The sequence below is a fragment of the Arachis hypogaea genome, chromosome 8, assembly GCF_003086295.3.
Source record: "Arachis hypogaea cultivar Tifrunner chromosome 8, arahy.Tifrunner.gnm2.J5K5, whole genome shotgun sequence".
Lineage (NCBI taxonomy): Eukaryota > Viridiplantae > Streptophyta > Magnoliopsida > Fabales > Fabaceae > Arachis > Arachis hypogaea.
Genome location: NC_092043.1, coordinates 14,736,082 through 14,755,546, shown reverse-complemented (window position 1 = coordinate 14,755,546; position 19,465 = coordinate 14,736,082). Strand labels below are relative to the sequence as shown.

The 19,465-nt window shown below is 28.3% G+C and overlaps 1 protein-coding gene across 1 annotated transcript; it reads right to left on the bottom strand.

The window, feature by feature from the left end:
- Positions 1–13,238: 13,238 nt before the first annotated feature.
- Positions 13,239–17,918, bottom strand: LOC112708344 (replication protein A 70 kDa DNA-binding subunit D-like). Its single transcript, XM_025760515.3, has 12 exons — positions 17,769–17,918; positions 16,115–16,188; positions 15,921–15,961; positions 15,715–15,811; positions 15,513–15,625; positions 14,848–14,932; positions 14,644–14,770; positions 14,413–14,567; positions 13,900–14,017; positions 13,591–13,806; positions 13,390–13,479; positions 13,239–13,289 (listed from the first exon to the last, which is right to left on the bottom strand). The coding sequence occupies exons 1-12, from the start codon at positions 17,916–17,918 to the stop codon at positions 13,239–13,241; spliced, it is 1,317 nt and encodes a 438-aa protein (XP_025616300.2).
- Between the last annotated feature and the right edge of the window lie 1,547 nt (positions 17,919–19,465).

Here is a 19,465-nt window from a genome sequence, read left to right as displayed (position 1 = left end):
TTATTTCTATGTATTATTTTTGTCTCCAACGTTTTTGTCCTATTTAAGTCCCTGACGTTTCAAAATCGTCTCAATTTTATCCCGCTGTCAATTCTGTTAACGGATTCCTAACTGCAGGACAACATTGAGTCAGTTTTAAAATATTAGGGACTTAAATAGAACGAGGAACAACTTTGAGACTTACTCCAAACGATACTTTACTCTTTTTGTTTTCAATTTATTTGATTTTTTTTTGTGTTGCGAACGTTTTTTCATTTAGACTTTGTTTTTATTTTTTTTGTCTTTTTCTGTGTCTGTGTTGTCATTGTTAGAGAGACTAAAAACTAAGAATTTTGTCATTGCTGTGTTGAGACTACGAGAATTTGTGTTATAATTTAGTTATGGTTTTTTTTTTGCATTGTCAATATTTTTTAAAAGAGAAGTGTTAGAAGGCTAATAAATTTTGTGATTTATAACTATTAATTAATTATTATTGATATTTTTAATGGTGTGAGATTTAAAATTTCATTCAATAGTGTGGAATTACTCATTTTTCTTTTGCTGATTAATTACTAACCAAATTTTAATAAAAGTGCTGAACTATTAGATTTTCTCTTTTTAAAAATATGTTTCTTCTCCTTTCTCTTCGCAATTGAATTTCTGGCGATACTAAAACTTATATTTGATGCAGACGAATTCATCATTCAGCACCTTGACATTCTTTTTCTAAAATTATCTATGGTCTCCTTTTAAATTTGTCTTCCACTTTTACAAATTGGGGTTTAGGTCAATTTGGTTAGGAAAATGAGAGGAAGAATGAGACCATTCATAGAGGAAAAAAAAATTAGATGACATCACTAACACTATTTATCACCTATAAGAACTCTATGCCACATAAGATCAGAACTAATAGTCTCTCTCACCAAATTAATGTTTGGTTAGAACCGCCAGTCAGCTATATAATTATTCATAGACACAATGCATATTTAAATTATTCATGGTCAATTTTATGAGCGTTTCAATTTTTTATAATAAAAAATAGCTATTTACTCTGTTTTTATAGGAGTAACATTGTTTTGTTCAACATTCACTGTTGTGAATACGTGATCACTTTTTAGGACACAACACACGATATTTAGACTCTATTTGGTTATATCTTAGACATAGGTATAAACACTGAAGCATATATTAAAAAGATAAAGATACAAATTACATGTATATATATTTTATGTTTGACAAAATAAATACATAAATATACAAAATAATAAAAAGTCTATAATATTTTCATATTCTATTTTTACTACCATCATCATACAAACTTTTAATCTACTACCACTTATTTTTCTCCTTTACTACCATTCATATAATAAAAAATAAATTATTCAGATATGAGAAAATTCTAATAATTTAAACAACAAATTCAATAATATTAAAAAAATAACAGAGATGAATAATAAAAAAAATTTTAAATTTTATTTTAGAAAAAAAATAAAGAAAGAGACCGGAAGAAGAAATATTAGATAAAGAATAAGATAAAAAAGAACAATAGTGATAGACTAAAGAAAAAAAAGAAGAAAGATAGTAATGCAAGTCAGAAAGAAAGAGAGAAAAAGAGAAAGAGAGAGAGAGCTGAGGAGGAAGAAAAAGCAACGAATTTGGACAAAAAAAAGAGACGTGACAGGTATGGACCAAGGTAGCAGAGACGGCAGATCTAAACGAATGGTGAAGAGTTATAAGAGAAAGATGAAGAGAGAAAGGTGTAGCAACAACGTTAATAGAAATGGTGGAGAGAAAGAAAGTGACAACGGAAATAGGGAGAAAGAAAGAGAGAAGAGGAGGAGGAGAAAGATGGAGCATCTAAGAACAGATAATGAATAACAAAAATAAGAAAAAGAGGAGTTAGAATTTGAAATAAAAGTGGTATTTTAAAAAATAATTAGAAATAACAAAATAAAAATTTATATATCATTTAATGTATCTCAGTATCTCATCTTATTTTAAGGAAACCAAACTCATGTATTTTATGTATGTTTGTGTGTCACTGTGTTTTTTAAGATCTGCGTCTCAACAATCAAACAATATTCATGTGTACCAATGTGTATGTTTTTATAGATTCGAATGTGAAACAAAGACTCTCTTAAATACTGTACGGTATATAGTAATAAATTCAAAAAATTTTAACAATAAAAATAAAAATATATATAAAATAATAATTTTTTTGGTTTAAGTACTTTATTATTTCTTATACTTTATTAACTTTTTAGTTAAGTACTTATAGTCAAGAGTTTATAATTAAATTATTATATTAGATAAAAAAATTAATTAGATCTTTATAAACTGTGTAGTTGTCCTCTTTTAAAAAATATACTAATCTTAAAATATGCTGTTTTTAAAATATTTTAAAATTCGTCCTACATTAAATATAAAAATAAATATTAAAAACAAGTTAAGAAGAGTTTAATTAAAGATTTTTATTTAATATAGGGACTCAACATAATTATAAACTTTTAAATTATAAAAATCTAAATAAAATTTTGATAAAATTATAAAAATTAATAGAATAATTAAACTTAATTTTTATAATTTTATTTTATTATTATATTATAAAATATGATTAATTTTAAAATGATCTAACTAACAAATTAAAATACTAAAATAGTAATTTAAATAATAACATATACTTTAAAATTTGATTATTTTAAGTTTCATATTTTAAAAAACTTGAATAATTTTTTGGTTATCAATATAATCAAATGTAGCTCTTTATAAATATATTACTAAATAATTATTTAAAAATTCATCTCATTTAGATCATAAAAATGACTCTTTATAATATTCATAACTTAAAAAGTTTTTTCAACGGTTATAATTGCTATGACAAAATTAAAGATAACTTTAAAAAAAGAAACGGACATAGAGATAAACAATATTCTTTCAAATCTCAACCAATTTCTAATAAAAAAAATACAAATTTATTTAAGTTCAAGAATTGATCGTGAAATGCAAATCTAAAATAAAATTTTCAAGTTGACTATCAAGTATGATAAAATTGAATATAAAATTTTTTAATGGGTCAAATTAATTAATTTAATGGAGCAAATAATTAATATTGTTTTATTCTACTAAGAAAATTTTTAAATTGTAATGGAGAGACTTCCTCTCACACCCTAATACATAAATCTGTTTTTAGTAATATACATTTAGACTGTGTTTGGTTTTGAGAACAGGATAACATAAGATACTGAGAATAAGACACAAAAAACAGAGACACAAAAATATTTTTTTTTATATTTTATTAGATGATAAATTAGAACAAATTATGAAAGTCTAATTTATTTTTATTTTTTTATTCGAAGAATTTGAGGAGAAAAATATAATTATAAAAAACTAACAAAAATAATAAAAAAAATAAAAAATAAGTTGTGTTTTTTATTAGTTTTTTTTATGTTTTTTGTCGAAATAGACATAAAATATACTAATTCAGTGTTTTTAAACATAACTAGTGTATAAACCCGTGCTCAGCACGGAAAAATTTATAAAAGTAAGAAAAAAATTTATATGCTTCGATACTTAAAAAAAATACAAAATAATTATTATTTTAAGAAATTTATAAAATTATTATCAAATTCAAAGTTTAACTTAAAAAAGGAAGTAATAATTATTTTATATATTTTAAAGTAAAATAATTATACACTGATACAGAATTTAAAATAAAATTAAAATATTTACATTAGAATACTATTTTTTCAAAGACTTCTCTATAAACAACATTGATAGTTGAATTTGCAGACATTCCTACGTGATTCATAAGTAAAACTTTTAAACCCCTCTTACTCTTAACTCTTGAAAGTGCCACATATAGTTGGCCATGTGTAAAAACTGGTTTGGGTAAGTACAATCCAACATGAGATAAAGTTTGTCCCTGAGACTTATTAATTATCATGGCAAACGATACTATTATGGAAAACTGTTTTCGTTGGAATCTAACTGGGACGGTTTCATTTGTTGGTACCATATTCATTCTTGGAATCAAAGCAATATGACCAACATTGTTACCCGTTAAGACTTCACATTTCTATGACATGATTTTCAAGCTTCCTAACTTGTAGTCTTGTACCATTACAAAGACCACTGGATTGGTCAATATTCCTCAGTAACATCACCAGAACACCAACCTTGAGTATTAATTTCTGTGGAGGCAAACCAGAGCAATTTATGCTATTCAGTAATTCAGGACCATAGAGATCTAGTTGACTCTCCATATTCCCTTCATCCATACATATGGAGTCTGAACTAAGATATAATTTTCTCCTCCAGGAATGATAGCCATCATATGGTTGTTGACCTCTTCAACGATGTCTAGTGTGGGAGCCAGTATAGTTCTTGCTTTGAAAAAATCCTTTGAGGACATGTTTTCCAGAATATTTGGATAAGAAAAATGAACTAACTCATCAAATGTCTGGTCCGAAGAAGGAATAACAATATCTCCTGGAAGACATATCTCAGATTCACCATCCATATTGTCACCTATTAGACCATCACCAACTTTCAATAATCACTCACCAAATTGCTCTGTCTCATCTTGATCTGAAACAGTCGTCCCTACAGAGAGTCTCATGTTTTTTGTTAGTTTGAGCACCTGACAAAACTTCCAAAGGTAAGACGAATTCACGGTTGAATGAACGATATCGTCTTGATCCTTGTGGAATGACAGGAAGAATTTGTCTAAAGTCTCCACCTAGTACAACCACTTTTTCTCGAAAGGGCAAATCTTTTCTATATGTTGGAGAACACCTCATGATGTCACCCAAGAATTTATCAAGCGCTTCATAGCAGTACCTACTAACCATTGGGGCCTCATCCCAAATTATAAGTTTGGCTTTCAACAGTAACATTGCTTGAGGGGAACCAGGCTTGATGTTACATACAGAATCCTCAGTTATATTCAGCGGTATTTTGAACCTTGAGTGTGCCATTCTTCCATTGGGAAGAAGTTAAGATGCAATACCACTCGAAGCAACGTTTAACACTATATCACCCCTTGAGCGAATCTCAGCAGACATAAGGTTCCAGAGAAATATTTTTCCAGTACCTCCATGACCATATACAAAGAAAAAACCCCCTTCATCACAATACACAGTTGTAACAATTTTATCGAATGCATATCTCTACTCAGGTGTTGCGATGGCTAACATGTCTGAGGCATTTTTCTTTAAATCATCCCTGTTAAAGTTTAGCTCTTCCCTTATAACCCTTTCGGTTAACAAAGAATTATCAACTTCAGTTGCTAAAGGCATAGGAGGATAGTCTTTCAAGGTTTTACCATAGGAATGTAAGATCTTGTCTATATCCATTAAGCACAACTACTTAATCTCATCATCTGACATTGTTAACTCTGCATATTATACGATACCATAAAAATTCAATCAAACTAAAAATGATTAATAAGGAAGAATTTTTATCATTGTAATTAATAGAAACTCACCGCTCATGTTCATCACAACTCTCTGTCGATACAAAATATCATCTGAGAGTTCATGCCAACATCTATTCCAAACATGTTCTGGTCTTGAGATATTGTTGGATGTTAATAAAATGACAAATAACCTCCTAACATATGATCCTGAGGCCCATGAGCTTGCTTCCTTAATTGCATCAATGAATTCTTTGTCATCTTGCAAGAGTCCAAGGGCGAAGCATGCATCTCTATACGTAGCATAAATTGTTCCTCTAACTGTTCTTATATCTCGAAAACTCGTACATACTCTTTGAGTATTCAAGAGAAGTCGTTGGTAATATTATTCGGTATTTGCTGCAAAAAATTTAGTTAAAATCCCACTCTTAAGTTGTTAAATGGATTAAGCTACGCTATTTTAATTATTATGTAGCTTCACATCCGCTTAAGAATAATTTTTCTAAAAAATATAGAAAAATAACAAATCGTATAATCTACAAATTATAATTGTTGGAAGTTATTTGAACATTTATTTTCTAGTGTAGATAAATTGAATAAAATGGACATGGGGTACAGGCTGTTAGGATTTTAAATTTAAATCCTTAAATAAGTAAGATCAAAATTGAATGTAAACTCGTCATTACCTGCAGGTACATGAGTCAACCTTCCAATTGCGAAGCCTTTCTTTCGAGGAAACCACTTTGAAGAATCGTCCTTCCAAACAAACTTGGTTGGAAACTCAGCATAAGTCAGACTTCAAGCATAAGGATATGACATGTTCGCTGCCATCCATCCCAAAAACATGGACTTATGAGATATTGCTCTTTCGACGATATCATTTACATTAGAAGTTTCACCATAAACCACAGGTTGCTCATCCTCCAAATGGAATGGAAGTCTAATCACAAATGGTTCTTTCTCTTAGATTTCATATCCAAATAGACGCCAGACTGCCTCACATGCCGATATATACCTACAATCGTAGTAATTCCTAATTTCATCAATAACTTGTGTGGCTTCTGAAGGATCACCAGCATTGTATAGAGTAGCTGTTACGCGGTCATTACCCTTGTGTACATGCTTAAACAGATACTTAATAGAACTTGTTTGGCATGTGTATTCCACATTTATGTGGCACCCGAACTTGAGCAACAATTCTGGATTATACGGAACAATAAACTTATTGTCTAGTACACATTCTCTTTTCTTCACTGTTCGACCGTTATCAGTACGCCTATATTTGGGAAATCCGGCCTCATCAATGAGTGTTCGCTGTCTAAACTCTTTAGGATAAAACTTTGAACAGGATCCATTCTTCATGCAAGGTGAATTCTTGTTGTACGGACCACATGGACCATGTACCATGTAATTTTGAACAGCTCTATGTAGATTTGGCCTTTCATTTTCATCAGGAATCTCAGCTGTTATATGTTTGTCTATGTCATCTGGTGTTTGTGGCTTGAACTCGTTACTCATGAATAAAAGGATATGTGCATGCGGAAGCCCTCTCTTTTGAAACTCTACAGTGCAAACGTCTGAAAATTGAAAAAGACAAATGAGCAAAGCATTACAACATAGGATTTCAATAAAGCGTTGCATAAACACAGACTTACATCCCAAAATTTTGCCAAAGATTTTTCCCTCTTTGAGGTCATCTATCAAACCATCAAGCTTGATCTTGAAAACTCGACACAATATATCAGGACGGTCTTCTGCCTTCAATCCAATGGAAGTCACTTCTCTTCTTATCTCATCCCATTCAGGGTTACAGGTCATGGTGATAAAATAGCTAGGATATCCTGCATATCTGCAAATTGCAAACGCATCTTTACAATTATTCATCATATACCTAGGTCCACCGGTAAAAGTACTGGGAAGAATTATTCTTTTGCCAAGCCTTGCAACATCTACATCCCCGTTTATAAGATTTTCATGCAGACATTTGTATTTATCAACCCTCAACTGTGGTTGTTTACACCTAAAGAATTTTAACCTCTTTGATTCCACCATTGTGTAGGCATCTACCAGAAACTATTGGAATAATCTCTTTGATCTCAGAATTAATGAAGATTCACCCGTCATTTTCTGTAGTCGAAAAGCAAAGAATTATCAAAGTGATTGTTTTGTTTTTCTTTGTAGGTCTAGCGGAGATAGAATCTGATGCTGCAATACCCAAACGAAATACATCCTCCCCATACGGAAACAACAATGGATATTGCAAGGCTAAATAAGATGGATGAAAAACATCAATCCGCTGGAGCTTTCTAGATTGACTCTCTATAATAATATCTCTATCCTTGCTAAGTTATTCGACATCGCCAACAATCAATGCAGCCATTTCAGATGCAGATGGCAAGTTGTATGTCCTGCCATCTGTAGTCCTTTTACTAATCAACTTAAGCTTTATGTTTGTGCAATTTTCCTGTTGGTACCTATCTCTTGCATAGCGAAAACTCTTTGCCAAATATTATATCTGTCTAGCATGTTTCTTAATATTGCCACAATTTCCCTATCCCGCTCATTTATAGCTTCATTGGAACTGCAAAAAAAAAAATAAAATTTATGTTATTTTCTCTCACAGATAAGAAATAACTAAAAAAATTTGACTGGTTGCATGAAAATTACCGAAGTGTGCCTATTCAATTATCAATCTCATTTTCTGTGTCATAGATATATAGTTGGGCAAATGTTGGTCGCAAACTATCAGGAGGAAGTAAGCTACCAATGCTATGGTAGTTTTGACCCCCAAGCTTAAAAATTGGAGGAGCAGTCCCATTGTTCACCCCACGGTCAATTTTTCCAGCCATTGATGTAAAACAAAACATTGAATTAAATGTCCTTATATTTTTTAGGAAATGAATACTTCTTTGATCTCCTCCAGTATGAGTTGAATGAGCTCATCAGGAGGCACAGAAAGTAGAAAAAGCTCGATCTTTCCTTCCATACAACATAATGAAAACTTTGGTTGGGGCGACTGTTTCGATTTAGCAAGCCTTTCTCCAGACCACATCCATGCTTTACAGTGTTGACATTGATAAATAGGATTTCCTATATCCCATACATCTGCCGAATGAACTCTCTTTAGCTACTTAGTTGTCATACCGATACAATTTAGTCCATGATGTACACAGATGCAAATAAACATACAGATAAAAATTTTATATACCGTCTAAAGTTTCTGAGGACGGTATAAAATTATCTTCCATATCCACATCCAACATTGAATCATCATAACCATTCAAAACTACAGTAAAAAAAAAGTATAAAAAATGCAAACATAATCATTTTGATGTATTACTAATCATTCATATCTCTTGCAAACTACAAACTTAAATTCTTGATATAATGAGAAATTACCTTCATCATCAACAAAAGGGTCAACACGTTGGCCACTGTGTGTGTCAGCGCTTAGTGGATGTGTCTTAACAGTCGATAAATTTACATCTTCATAAAGTTGTGCCAAATTAATAGCGACCGAAGCAACAACAGAAGAAGATTGTCCTTTTTGCACCCCAATCATAGTAGAACTTCTTTACAAAAAGGTTCAATTTTATTCAAATAAACCATAGAAACTATAGAAAATATAGAATATAATAATGATGATTATCTTTTCTAAATTACCTTTCTCTTAGGCACGATCGGTGGGAACTGGAGTGTGATGGAAGCTGATTTTGTGGAACGACTTCAGTTAGATTATTGACGGGTCCTTGTACACTGGAGTATGTTAGAATTGTAATAAATCTATGTTATATAAATGATTTCCGATGAAGTATACTTTTTGTTAAATATTGGTGTATGAATCATTTGGCAATCATTAACTATACGTACTATTTGTTAACACGGACAGTGGAGTTCTTGTCAACGAGGGATCTGTCTGTAGAGTTAAAGATTTAGATCTTATCTCTGATGTAGAAGGTCTTACATAATTAGGAGGAGTATTTTCCTATCCAAAAATTCCATGCGAGGCACAGTGTATACCATGCATAGATAGTTGCTTCCCTATGAATGAGTAATGAGAAATATATAGAAAATTTTCATCATTAAACCGATATAAATTAAATTTAGATAAATATGAGTCAATTACAGTGAAAAAAATGTCACATTTATCCTCACTGGAGTGTAAACTGAGAATATTAGATGAGGTACCAGTTTCTCGACACACTGTTCTTTGACTTGTAGTAATATGATGCACATTTTTATGTACGTCAAAATTTGTATTATTGTTGTTCTTCGACACTGTTAAGTCAAAAAAAATAAATGAAACACAAATAATAATTATTCAATTAATTAATCTCGTATTTGATTTTATATAATTTTAGTGGTATACTTTCGTAGTTAAATTTTTTTTTTTGTATTGGTTTAGTTTTATTGAATTATTTTTTAAATTATTAAACTAAATCAATGAGTATTCATATTATATTATTCAAAATATAACCAGTCATCAGTTAAAAATAAATACAATTCAATTTAAATAACAAATAAAACTCTAAATTTAAATATAATTTTAAAATTTCAATTTATTTAAATCGAGTTAAATAGATATACACAAAAGCATTAAATTTTATATTTTCCCAATTAATATAGAGTTTTATGTATTAATTTAGGATAAATAGCATATTATTTTAAATTATGATAGAGTATATTTTAAATAATATTAAATAATTAATTAACCTAAATAGTATATGAAGATTTGAAGATTGCTTAGTTTTTATGTGATTTATAGCTTATTAAATATGAGTTTAAAAAAAATTATAAAGATGAATAGTTATTTATAGTTTTCAAATCACTAAACTAAAATATTTAAAAAATTATGTATAGTACAAACTACTTCGCTAATATTCTCGACAACGATAATAGTTTAAACTGTAATTCCCATAAAAAATAGAAATTAAAGAAGTTTTAGAAGAACACTTACCAGAAGCACAAAAGAAAGCAGACTCATTATCATCAAGTCTTTTTTGTTTTCTTGCCAAAATTATCTTTCGTCTTAATCTTGCAACCTTCGATTGTGTGATTGGAGTGGGATACATTATCGTTGTTAAGTCACTTATCTACAATGTACTTCTTCCGCAACAATGAGCTACGAATACAAATTTTAAAATTTTAATACTTATTTTGAAGTTAAATTTTAAATATCCATTAACTTACAATACTGATTATTTATTGATTAATTTATGAGGTATCAATTTTTTCTTAAAAAATAAAAAACTTAATTTTTAAATATGTAAAAATATATTAATAGACTTTTAATTCACAAATTAATAATCTAATTAAAATGGATATATATATATATATAAGCCAAACCAATTTAAATATAGCTATCTTAAGCAAACTAATTTTTACATTATATATTATCAAATAATTGATTGAAAATATACACTCCTGCACGACAATTTTTAAAAAGTGAATTCAGAAGTGATCAATAAATCACATTTTTTAATCAACGTATAACAAAAAAAATAGTTAAAGACAAAATATTCAACACAGAATAATTTTAGTCATTTAAAATTTAAATATTAAAAATTAGATTACCTATTAAAAATTAAATACAACTTTATGGTATGCTTCAATAATAATAATAATAATAATAATAATAATAATAATAATAATAATAATAATATACTTTTAAAAGGTGGTACTGCATGTTTTTTGTGATATATAATTTTTAAATTTATTTTATAAATAATAAAATAATTTTTTTGGATAATTACATTGAGTGAATAATAAAAATTAGTATTTAAATTAACAAACTTTAACCCATCTGATAAAAGAAAATGAAACTTACATAAAATATATAAAAATTACATAAAACATAGTGTATTTTGTAGTAATAATATTTTTAGAGAGTGTATAATAGTCTTATTTTTTTCAAATATTTAACAATTAAGCTATATTATATTAATTCTTTTTAATTACTAAGCTAATAAGTTTATAACATGTGAACAATAAAAAAAATAAAATTGTAAAAAAGTTGAACAAAATAAATTGAAAACACTAATCAATAGAAGACTAATCAACACTTAAAAAATTTATTTGAAATGAAATAAATAAATAAAACTTACATAAAGATGTGGTGCAATGTGCAACAGTAACACCTTCAAAAGGATGTCTAATAATCAAATATTGAATATGAAAGATTATATGTAATTGTAGAGTTCTTATATAGAGCTATTGTATTTTGGGCTGGGCTAAAATATTAATGTGTATATGTTATAATTTGTTGGAAAGAATCAAAGATATTATTTTATTTTAAATCAATAGTTTTCTTTTTTGAACGAAATAAAAAGTTTCTATTTATGGAGTCATAAATATAATATAACATACTTTAATGAGTCACAGCAACATACAACACTAACACCCTAATAATCACTCTCATTCAGTAATCACTCTCATTTAATAATATTTTTTATTTCATAATTTAACGTTCAATGATTAACTAATAATAAATTAAAAACACTTTTTATTACTGTTATTATTTTATTTCAGAAAAATTCATATACTAATTTTTATTTGCGGATTTTGAGTTTAGGTTGAAGAATTTAGAACATGATTAATATATATTAGTCCCATGTCATGATTGCTTAAAATTTATGCCATCTTCTTCGTGAACTACTCCTATTTCTGAATATTTTTCTGATCTCTAAACAAATTCATGAATAAAAATTTTTCTCTAAATCTCGATCTTAAGGGAGGGGAGGAGGGAGAGTGGAGGGTCACTGTTGTCAAAGTAGAGACAACGACAGCAACCCTCCCACATTAGCTAACTGTGTGTTACCAGAAGAAAAAAGAGAATTTTTATCAACAGAGAGAAAAAATTTTTTTACGTAATAATATAATTGGAATAATTCCACAAAATTATATAATTTATTTAATTAATTTTATTAAAAATCAAGAGAATTAAACATAAGTCACCTAATATAAAATTAATAGTTCAGTATTAGAATCCTAAAATAATGCCACATGAGAATATAATCGAATATTGAAATTTTATTATTCTTAAAATTGATAATGAAACCTTTTTATTTCATTATTTTATTTTTCATAAAAATTTTTTCATTAAGAATAAGTTAAAAATAGCATATAATAAATAAGTGACTCTATTAATTAGAAGTTGGTAAAATCGTTAGCCTTCGAATTAATACTAAATTATAAAATTGGAAGAAAAAAAAGTGTTAAGTGTACTGGTATTTTGGAATCCATGATGAACATTTTAAAAAAAAAAAACACCACCAAAAAGCTTAAATTATTGTATCTTCTTTAAAATATGATGATTGATCCCCATCCAAATAATAATAACTTGAGGAGTAAGGTCGCTGAACGCCAATGACTATTGTTTGATATACAAGTCAATTAGACAATTACTTTCTTGTTCTTTTAGTCAATTACAGAAATAGCAGATATAATTATATAGTCAAAAAATATGTATTCTAAAAGTATTCAATAAATTTTAATAAAAAAAATAACATCTAAAATAATATATATATATATATAAATATATATATATATATATATATATATATATATATATTATACGCTAACAATACCCATAATTATCTAATTATATATTAGAGTCATGTTCGACTTGTATCAAAATAAAAAAAAAGTACTTTCAATGTCATTAGCATGTCCAAAAAAACATAGATAATTAAATAAAACAAAACAACAATTATTTAATTTAAAATATTTTAAAATTTGAATAGTATCTGCTCTCTCAATAAACAATAGTCATAGCCAAGACTCCACCAAACCTTTAAAATATACTCCTTTATCTCTATTATATGAAAAATCTCATGTTTCACAGCAGCTACTTTTTAATGGAAGGAGCACCAGACATGTTGAACTCATCCAACAGACGCTTCAAACAAAACAAAACAAAAAAGTATAATTAAGATTTTAACCAAAAAATAAAATCCAAAATATAAAAGAGGCCATATAAGTGAAGACTAAATGAATACCCTCACAACAGGTCTTTTAGTAACAGACAAATTTTCCACAATTGGATCAGGTGACTCATCACAAACAGAACATCCATCTTCACCTCGAGGCTACATAAAAAAACAATGAAATAAATAAATAAACAACCCCTCATATTTGGCAAATTAAACCTTAATATACATAGTCTAAAAATCAACAAAAAAATAAAGAAAAAATCATACATGCACAGGGTTAATAGGACCAGCACGGGATACACCAGATTTTACCGGGCCTTGAGTGTCCCTCCACCTCGATAAATTGGTAGAATCAGAACGTATCACCGATACATCATAAGAATCGCACCATCCAGTAGTTTCTACTTCGACCTTGAATAGAAACTCCTTATCAAGGAAAAACTCATTAAAACCAGTAGGATCTTTGCTTGCTTTCCCTTTTTCCTACACCAAAAATTTTACATTTATATCGTTCTAAATAAACAAACATTTCTTATTGACAATCATAACGTGTTCAACAAAATTGGTTTCACGTACATTCAACTCTTTCACCATCTCAGTACAGGTTCGTCCGAATAGTGCTGCGACCTCCTTATCGAACACAACAAAGTTTATTGTATCAGTACCATCAAAAACTAACAAATTCAACTTATACCTATTTTTTTTTATTCAAAAACATCAATTAACACCTGGCCTATCACCCTTTAGTTACAACAAAATCATAAAAATGATATTCAACATAATTTAGATGCATAAACACATTTTTTTTTTAGATTTATCAGTTTTCTAGATTTTAGCCTAGCAAAGGAGACTTTGGTATAAAAGTGTTGTAGGTATATGAATTTTTTTTTGTTCACTCTATCTTTGTTTGCCATCTTTTTTTTTGTGTGGCTAAACCAGATTTCCATCAACCAAAGCAGTTTTTGTTTTTAATAAATATTAGTATTAAGCCAGATATCGCTAAATCATTAAAAATCAACATAATCAATTAGTTAACTATATTGAATTTTTATGAAAAGATTGCACAAATAAATCTAATTAGAGTAATACCTGTCAACCACATTATTCACATCCCTATTACAGCCATCACAGAAGTATTCATCTGCATTAGCTTCTGCCTTCACGCTGCAAACACATGATTTATACCACCAACTTGGAACGGGTTCAACATCAAGAACAGTGGCTCGAACAACATAGAATCCAACCTATATAGGAACAGTTTGAAAATTTTTAAAAAAAATGAACCAAATGAAAAAAAATAGTTTTATATAAAGCACTCACATCCGCAGCAGCACGTAACTTTTTTATTGTCTTCCTCCAAGTGGAATATAAAACTTCATCTTCATCAAGATATGCTGGTTTGCCAGAAACCACAGACAGGTACTGCGAGATCTCTCTATAGTACACACTACTTATCAATCACGATGCAACAAAAATACAGTCAATATGCACAACCATAAATAGTTCACAATATTGTTACAATACCTTTTTCGAAGCATCAAAGTCTCAGGAATATCTGGATTTATCAAAAGTTTAGTACCATACATAATGTTCTGCACAATATTGGTACCTATATATAACAACCATTGTTTAAATGAGTTGTACAATTATACATAACAGAAGAATTATCGAATGGAAGGTAATCAAAAGTGTACTTAGATTTAAAAAAACAACTATAACCTATCATGAACCTAATTAAATATTAAAACTTTTTTTTTTAGCAATGACATATAAAAAAAATATTCAATGCAAATATAAAATAATAAAAAGTATTATATAATAACAGAAATATAGTTTAAAATTATATATTGATTAATTAATTCTCGAGTAATTCAACATAGGATTTACAATCAACAAAGAAAAAAAAACTGCTGATACCTTGTTTATCCAATTTTATATACTAATAGTTTGTATCACTTCAACCAATTAAATTTTAGAGATTAAAAACAAAAAAGAGAATTTCCAATGATATTTAAAAAAATCTCTACTTATCTCAACTGTTTTTACTATATGAAAATATTGATGGCATAACTTTCCTTCTATTGACAACCTTTCATGAGCCACCCCTTTCGATATCAATAATTAGTAGAAATAGTTACAATAAGAATATAATAATTTGACAGTAATCAAATTCTCATGTACTCCAGTACTTTTTACTCTTACAAATTGAAAAATAACTATTGGCAGTTGTTGATCGTCCGATGCCAGAAAATCCTTGATCCGGTCCACCATCTCTCCAAGAACAACAATATTAAGCTGTAAACTGTATAGAAATGCAAATTATTTAGAAAATAAAAGATTACTTATTTAAACATATTAAGTGGTGAGTAAGGATTGTTGGAAAAAATGCACCCGTCATTCTCAATATGAATGACCATCATGTTAATAAGTTTGCCATCGTTCATGTATTTCCTCTCACCCTCTACGCCGGCCATAACTTCAGTAACGTCTTAAATAAATATCAAATAGAAAAATGTGCCCAAATCACACGTTTTAGTGATATTTTGTCATAATTAAAAAAAATCAACTTCTGTACTTGCCATAAATTATACACTTACCAATCAAAAAAGAATGATGAGGAGAGTATCCCATAATTTTCCTAAAAGGGACCAACTTAATACCATATAACGGTATTGCATCACAGAAAGAGAGTAAGACAGTAGTTCTATCTTGAAAAAACAACCGAAATTAATGTGATGTTGTGCGATACAACCCACAGTTGTTGTTAACTCCAAAGTGTGTAAAAACATACACAGTTCCTTCCGATATCAATGGCTCGAACACAGATATCAGATCCTCACCTACAGAAGCATGCATAGTTGTTCCCTATTTTTTCACAAAGAAAAAAAATTTATTACTCACTTTCTACACCCAGTACCAATAAGGTCCAACTAAATAAACAAAAAAAATTTATATAAAAATTTTCTTTCAATATTTATAACCGAATAAATTAAAAATATGATTTAAATCTAGAATATTAAGTATTAAGCATTAATAACATATTTATATGCAACCAAAGGAAGAATATACACATAATGGATTCAAATGTTTAATACTTTAATATATACTATCATTATATTTTAAACATATATTTAACTATATATTGAGAATAATTAGAATATTTAATTTTAACTGTATATCTAATTAGAACATTTTAAAAAGTTTGCTAAAAGTCTCTCAAAACCCCCTCTTTATTGGCCAAACACCCCTCCCTCCATTCTCAATTTAAATGATTCTCTTTTCCATTATAGTTCCTCATGGCCGACAGTCAAACCTTTTGAATCTTTTTTTTCCCTGGTGTACATTTTTTACAAAAGGAAGAGTTAGTTTTATATTTTGCACCTAAATTTTGTTCTTTTCTATATATATATATATATATATATATATATATATATATATATATATATATATATATGTGCGTGCTAGTCACAGTTATTGAAAGACTTGGTATTTGGATTGAATTCTTTTCCTTTAAATTGACTCTTAATGAGGACATATACTGAATTATCTAAAAAATTCATGAAATAAAATACAACAAAATAGAAGACAAAGATTAATTTTTCTGATATATGTAAGTCGCAAGCAAGATGGGGATATCATTGTGACATGACTTCATCAGATTGAAGATAAAGTTGTTTCATATATATTAAAAATAAAAATATAAAATACTGCTAATAAATAGTTAGGACCTAGAAATCGAAGTTCGTGAAAAAACCAAAAAATAAATAGATTAGTACTCCTTACCAACGATACCTTTAAGGATACTAATTCTTTAGTTGTTATATATATGAAATCTATCTTTAGATGTGTTAAAATAAAATGCATAATAATATAAACAAAGCCAATAAAAATTGAAGAAAAATTTTACTAAATAATACAATTTTTTTAGTCCTATACCTATAACAAAAAATGACGCATCATCCAATTCAAATGAAATACACTAAATATAAACATACTATGTAATACAATCAGATTGATAAATTATTTTGCCTTAAAAAATTATATTTCCTTAATAGAATTTTTTAATGCAGAATTTAAACCAAAATAAGACACATTAATTTTTAAAGCATTATTTAATTGTTACAGGACATTATAAGGATAATAATTAAAATTATATAAATTTTCTTATGAAACAAAATTTAAATGAAACAATATTTAACAGAGTTAAAATTTAAATCTTTTTTTACTGTAAAATATTCTTTTATAAAAAATTTTTTTGCTTTTCTTGCAAGGAAATATACAATTGGATTTTATTCTTGTTCAGTTTTTAATTGAATGGTCACAAGAAAAGCATAAAACTGTTGAGATTGAAATTGTAATAATTATGAGAGTGAGGATCATACAAATGTGGAACTATGTGTATAAAAATAGAGAAACAATTGTGTGGATAAATAAATTAGAAGTACCTGCTCATCCATCAACACCATTTCAATGGAGCTACTGGATTTGGGGTCTTTGAATTTTGGTAAAGACCAGAGTCTGATTACTCTGACATGAATCTTCCAGCTCTCTTTTGGCGGTGCAATCATCTCTAACAAATCATATTGTCTATCCATTTTTTCTCTAGATAAAAAAATAAAAGCAAACGTAAATTCTAGCAAGTATGTATGGTAACAGTATAAAACCATACTTTATAGGCTTTTATAGCAACTAAGAAGAGGTATATTTTTTGGGTAAATCACTTTAAAATTAGACTGCATCCAAAATCATATTTCTTCCATAATCCCAAAGAAGAAAAAATCTGTCTTGATAATATAAAAAATAAAAAAGATTTGAATTGAAAATACAGCTCTTATTCTATATCATAAATACTGTCAATTAAAATTATATTGAGTAAAAAAAGATATGAAAATAACAGCTGAATTCATATCTTCCTTTAAGAAAAAAAAATATCTATATACATATATAATAATACCCATAATATATGTATCAGAAAAATCCATAATATATACGTGTACAGTAATACACATAATATATGTATCAAAAGAAAGATATTGTATTATTTTATTTCAAAAAAAATCTCATCATTTTATTGTTTTCTAAACCATGCATCATACGTAGCAAATTTAAGATAGTTTTATCCAAATCATATGCCTTTTTTATGAGCTTAAATTATTAGAAAAAATAATTTTATAACAGTATCATATTTACTATAATTTAAAATTTGAGGTATTGATTTTTATTGACTCCAAAAAAAATATTACAACATAAGACAAATAAAAAAATAATATATAAGAGTTAGACAAAATAAAAAAAATTACGTGAAAAGACGTATTAAAAATAGGATCAATTATATGATAAATTTAATTATATATGGGTCGCATGCAATTTCGGATTAGAGTTTTAAATTACATATATTAATGAATTAGTTCAGAGACTTACCATGGTTACAACCAAGGTTCTAAGAACAGGGAAAAGACCCAACAAAGGATCCATCGGGAAGCTGTTGTGAGGACTGGGCATGTTTGTGTGCAAGTGTTTCAAGTTATTGGTTTTTTTTCTCTATAATCTAAAACACAAAAAATACAACGGTGAGTTGAATAATCAAATAATAATCTACAAATTTTACAAAAACACAAAGCAGCAGCAGTACAACAAAGCCAGAACCCCAAAATCAAATAATCACTCAACGATTTCAACAAAACACAAAACCCTATAATCATTCAATAATTTGTTGATTTTATAACAGAGATCCAGAGAATAAAATGAAAATCGAAGAATAGGTGCACACCAAAGCCACTGACCTTCGAGACAATGACGCCGAGACGACGGCGACAAGACAACCGCGAGCAGGACGAATCCGACAGAGGATGGGCGCCGAGTGAGGAAGAAGACATCGAACAGGGGATTTGACTTGAAAAACACCCATAGTACAAAGAAAGACTCCTCGAACAGCCACAGACGGCGGCAACCGGTCACTTCGTTTGGCGGCGGTGGAGGCTAGCTAGGGTTTTCTCTTTTTGTTATCTTTGAATGAAAGAATGAATAAAGGTAACAAAAGAGAGGAGAGAGACCAACAAGCAGTAAGTGTTATTCCCTTTTTGTTTTCTTTTGTTTTATTTATCTATTCCAATTTATAAAAATAACAAAAGAGGGTAGGGAG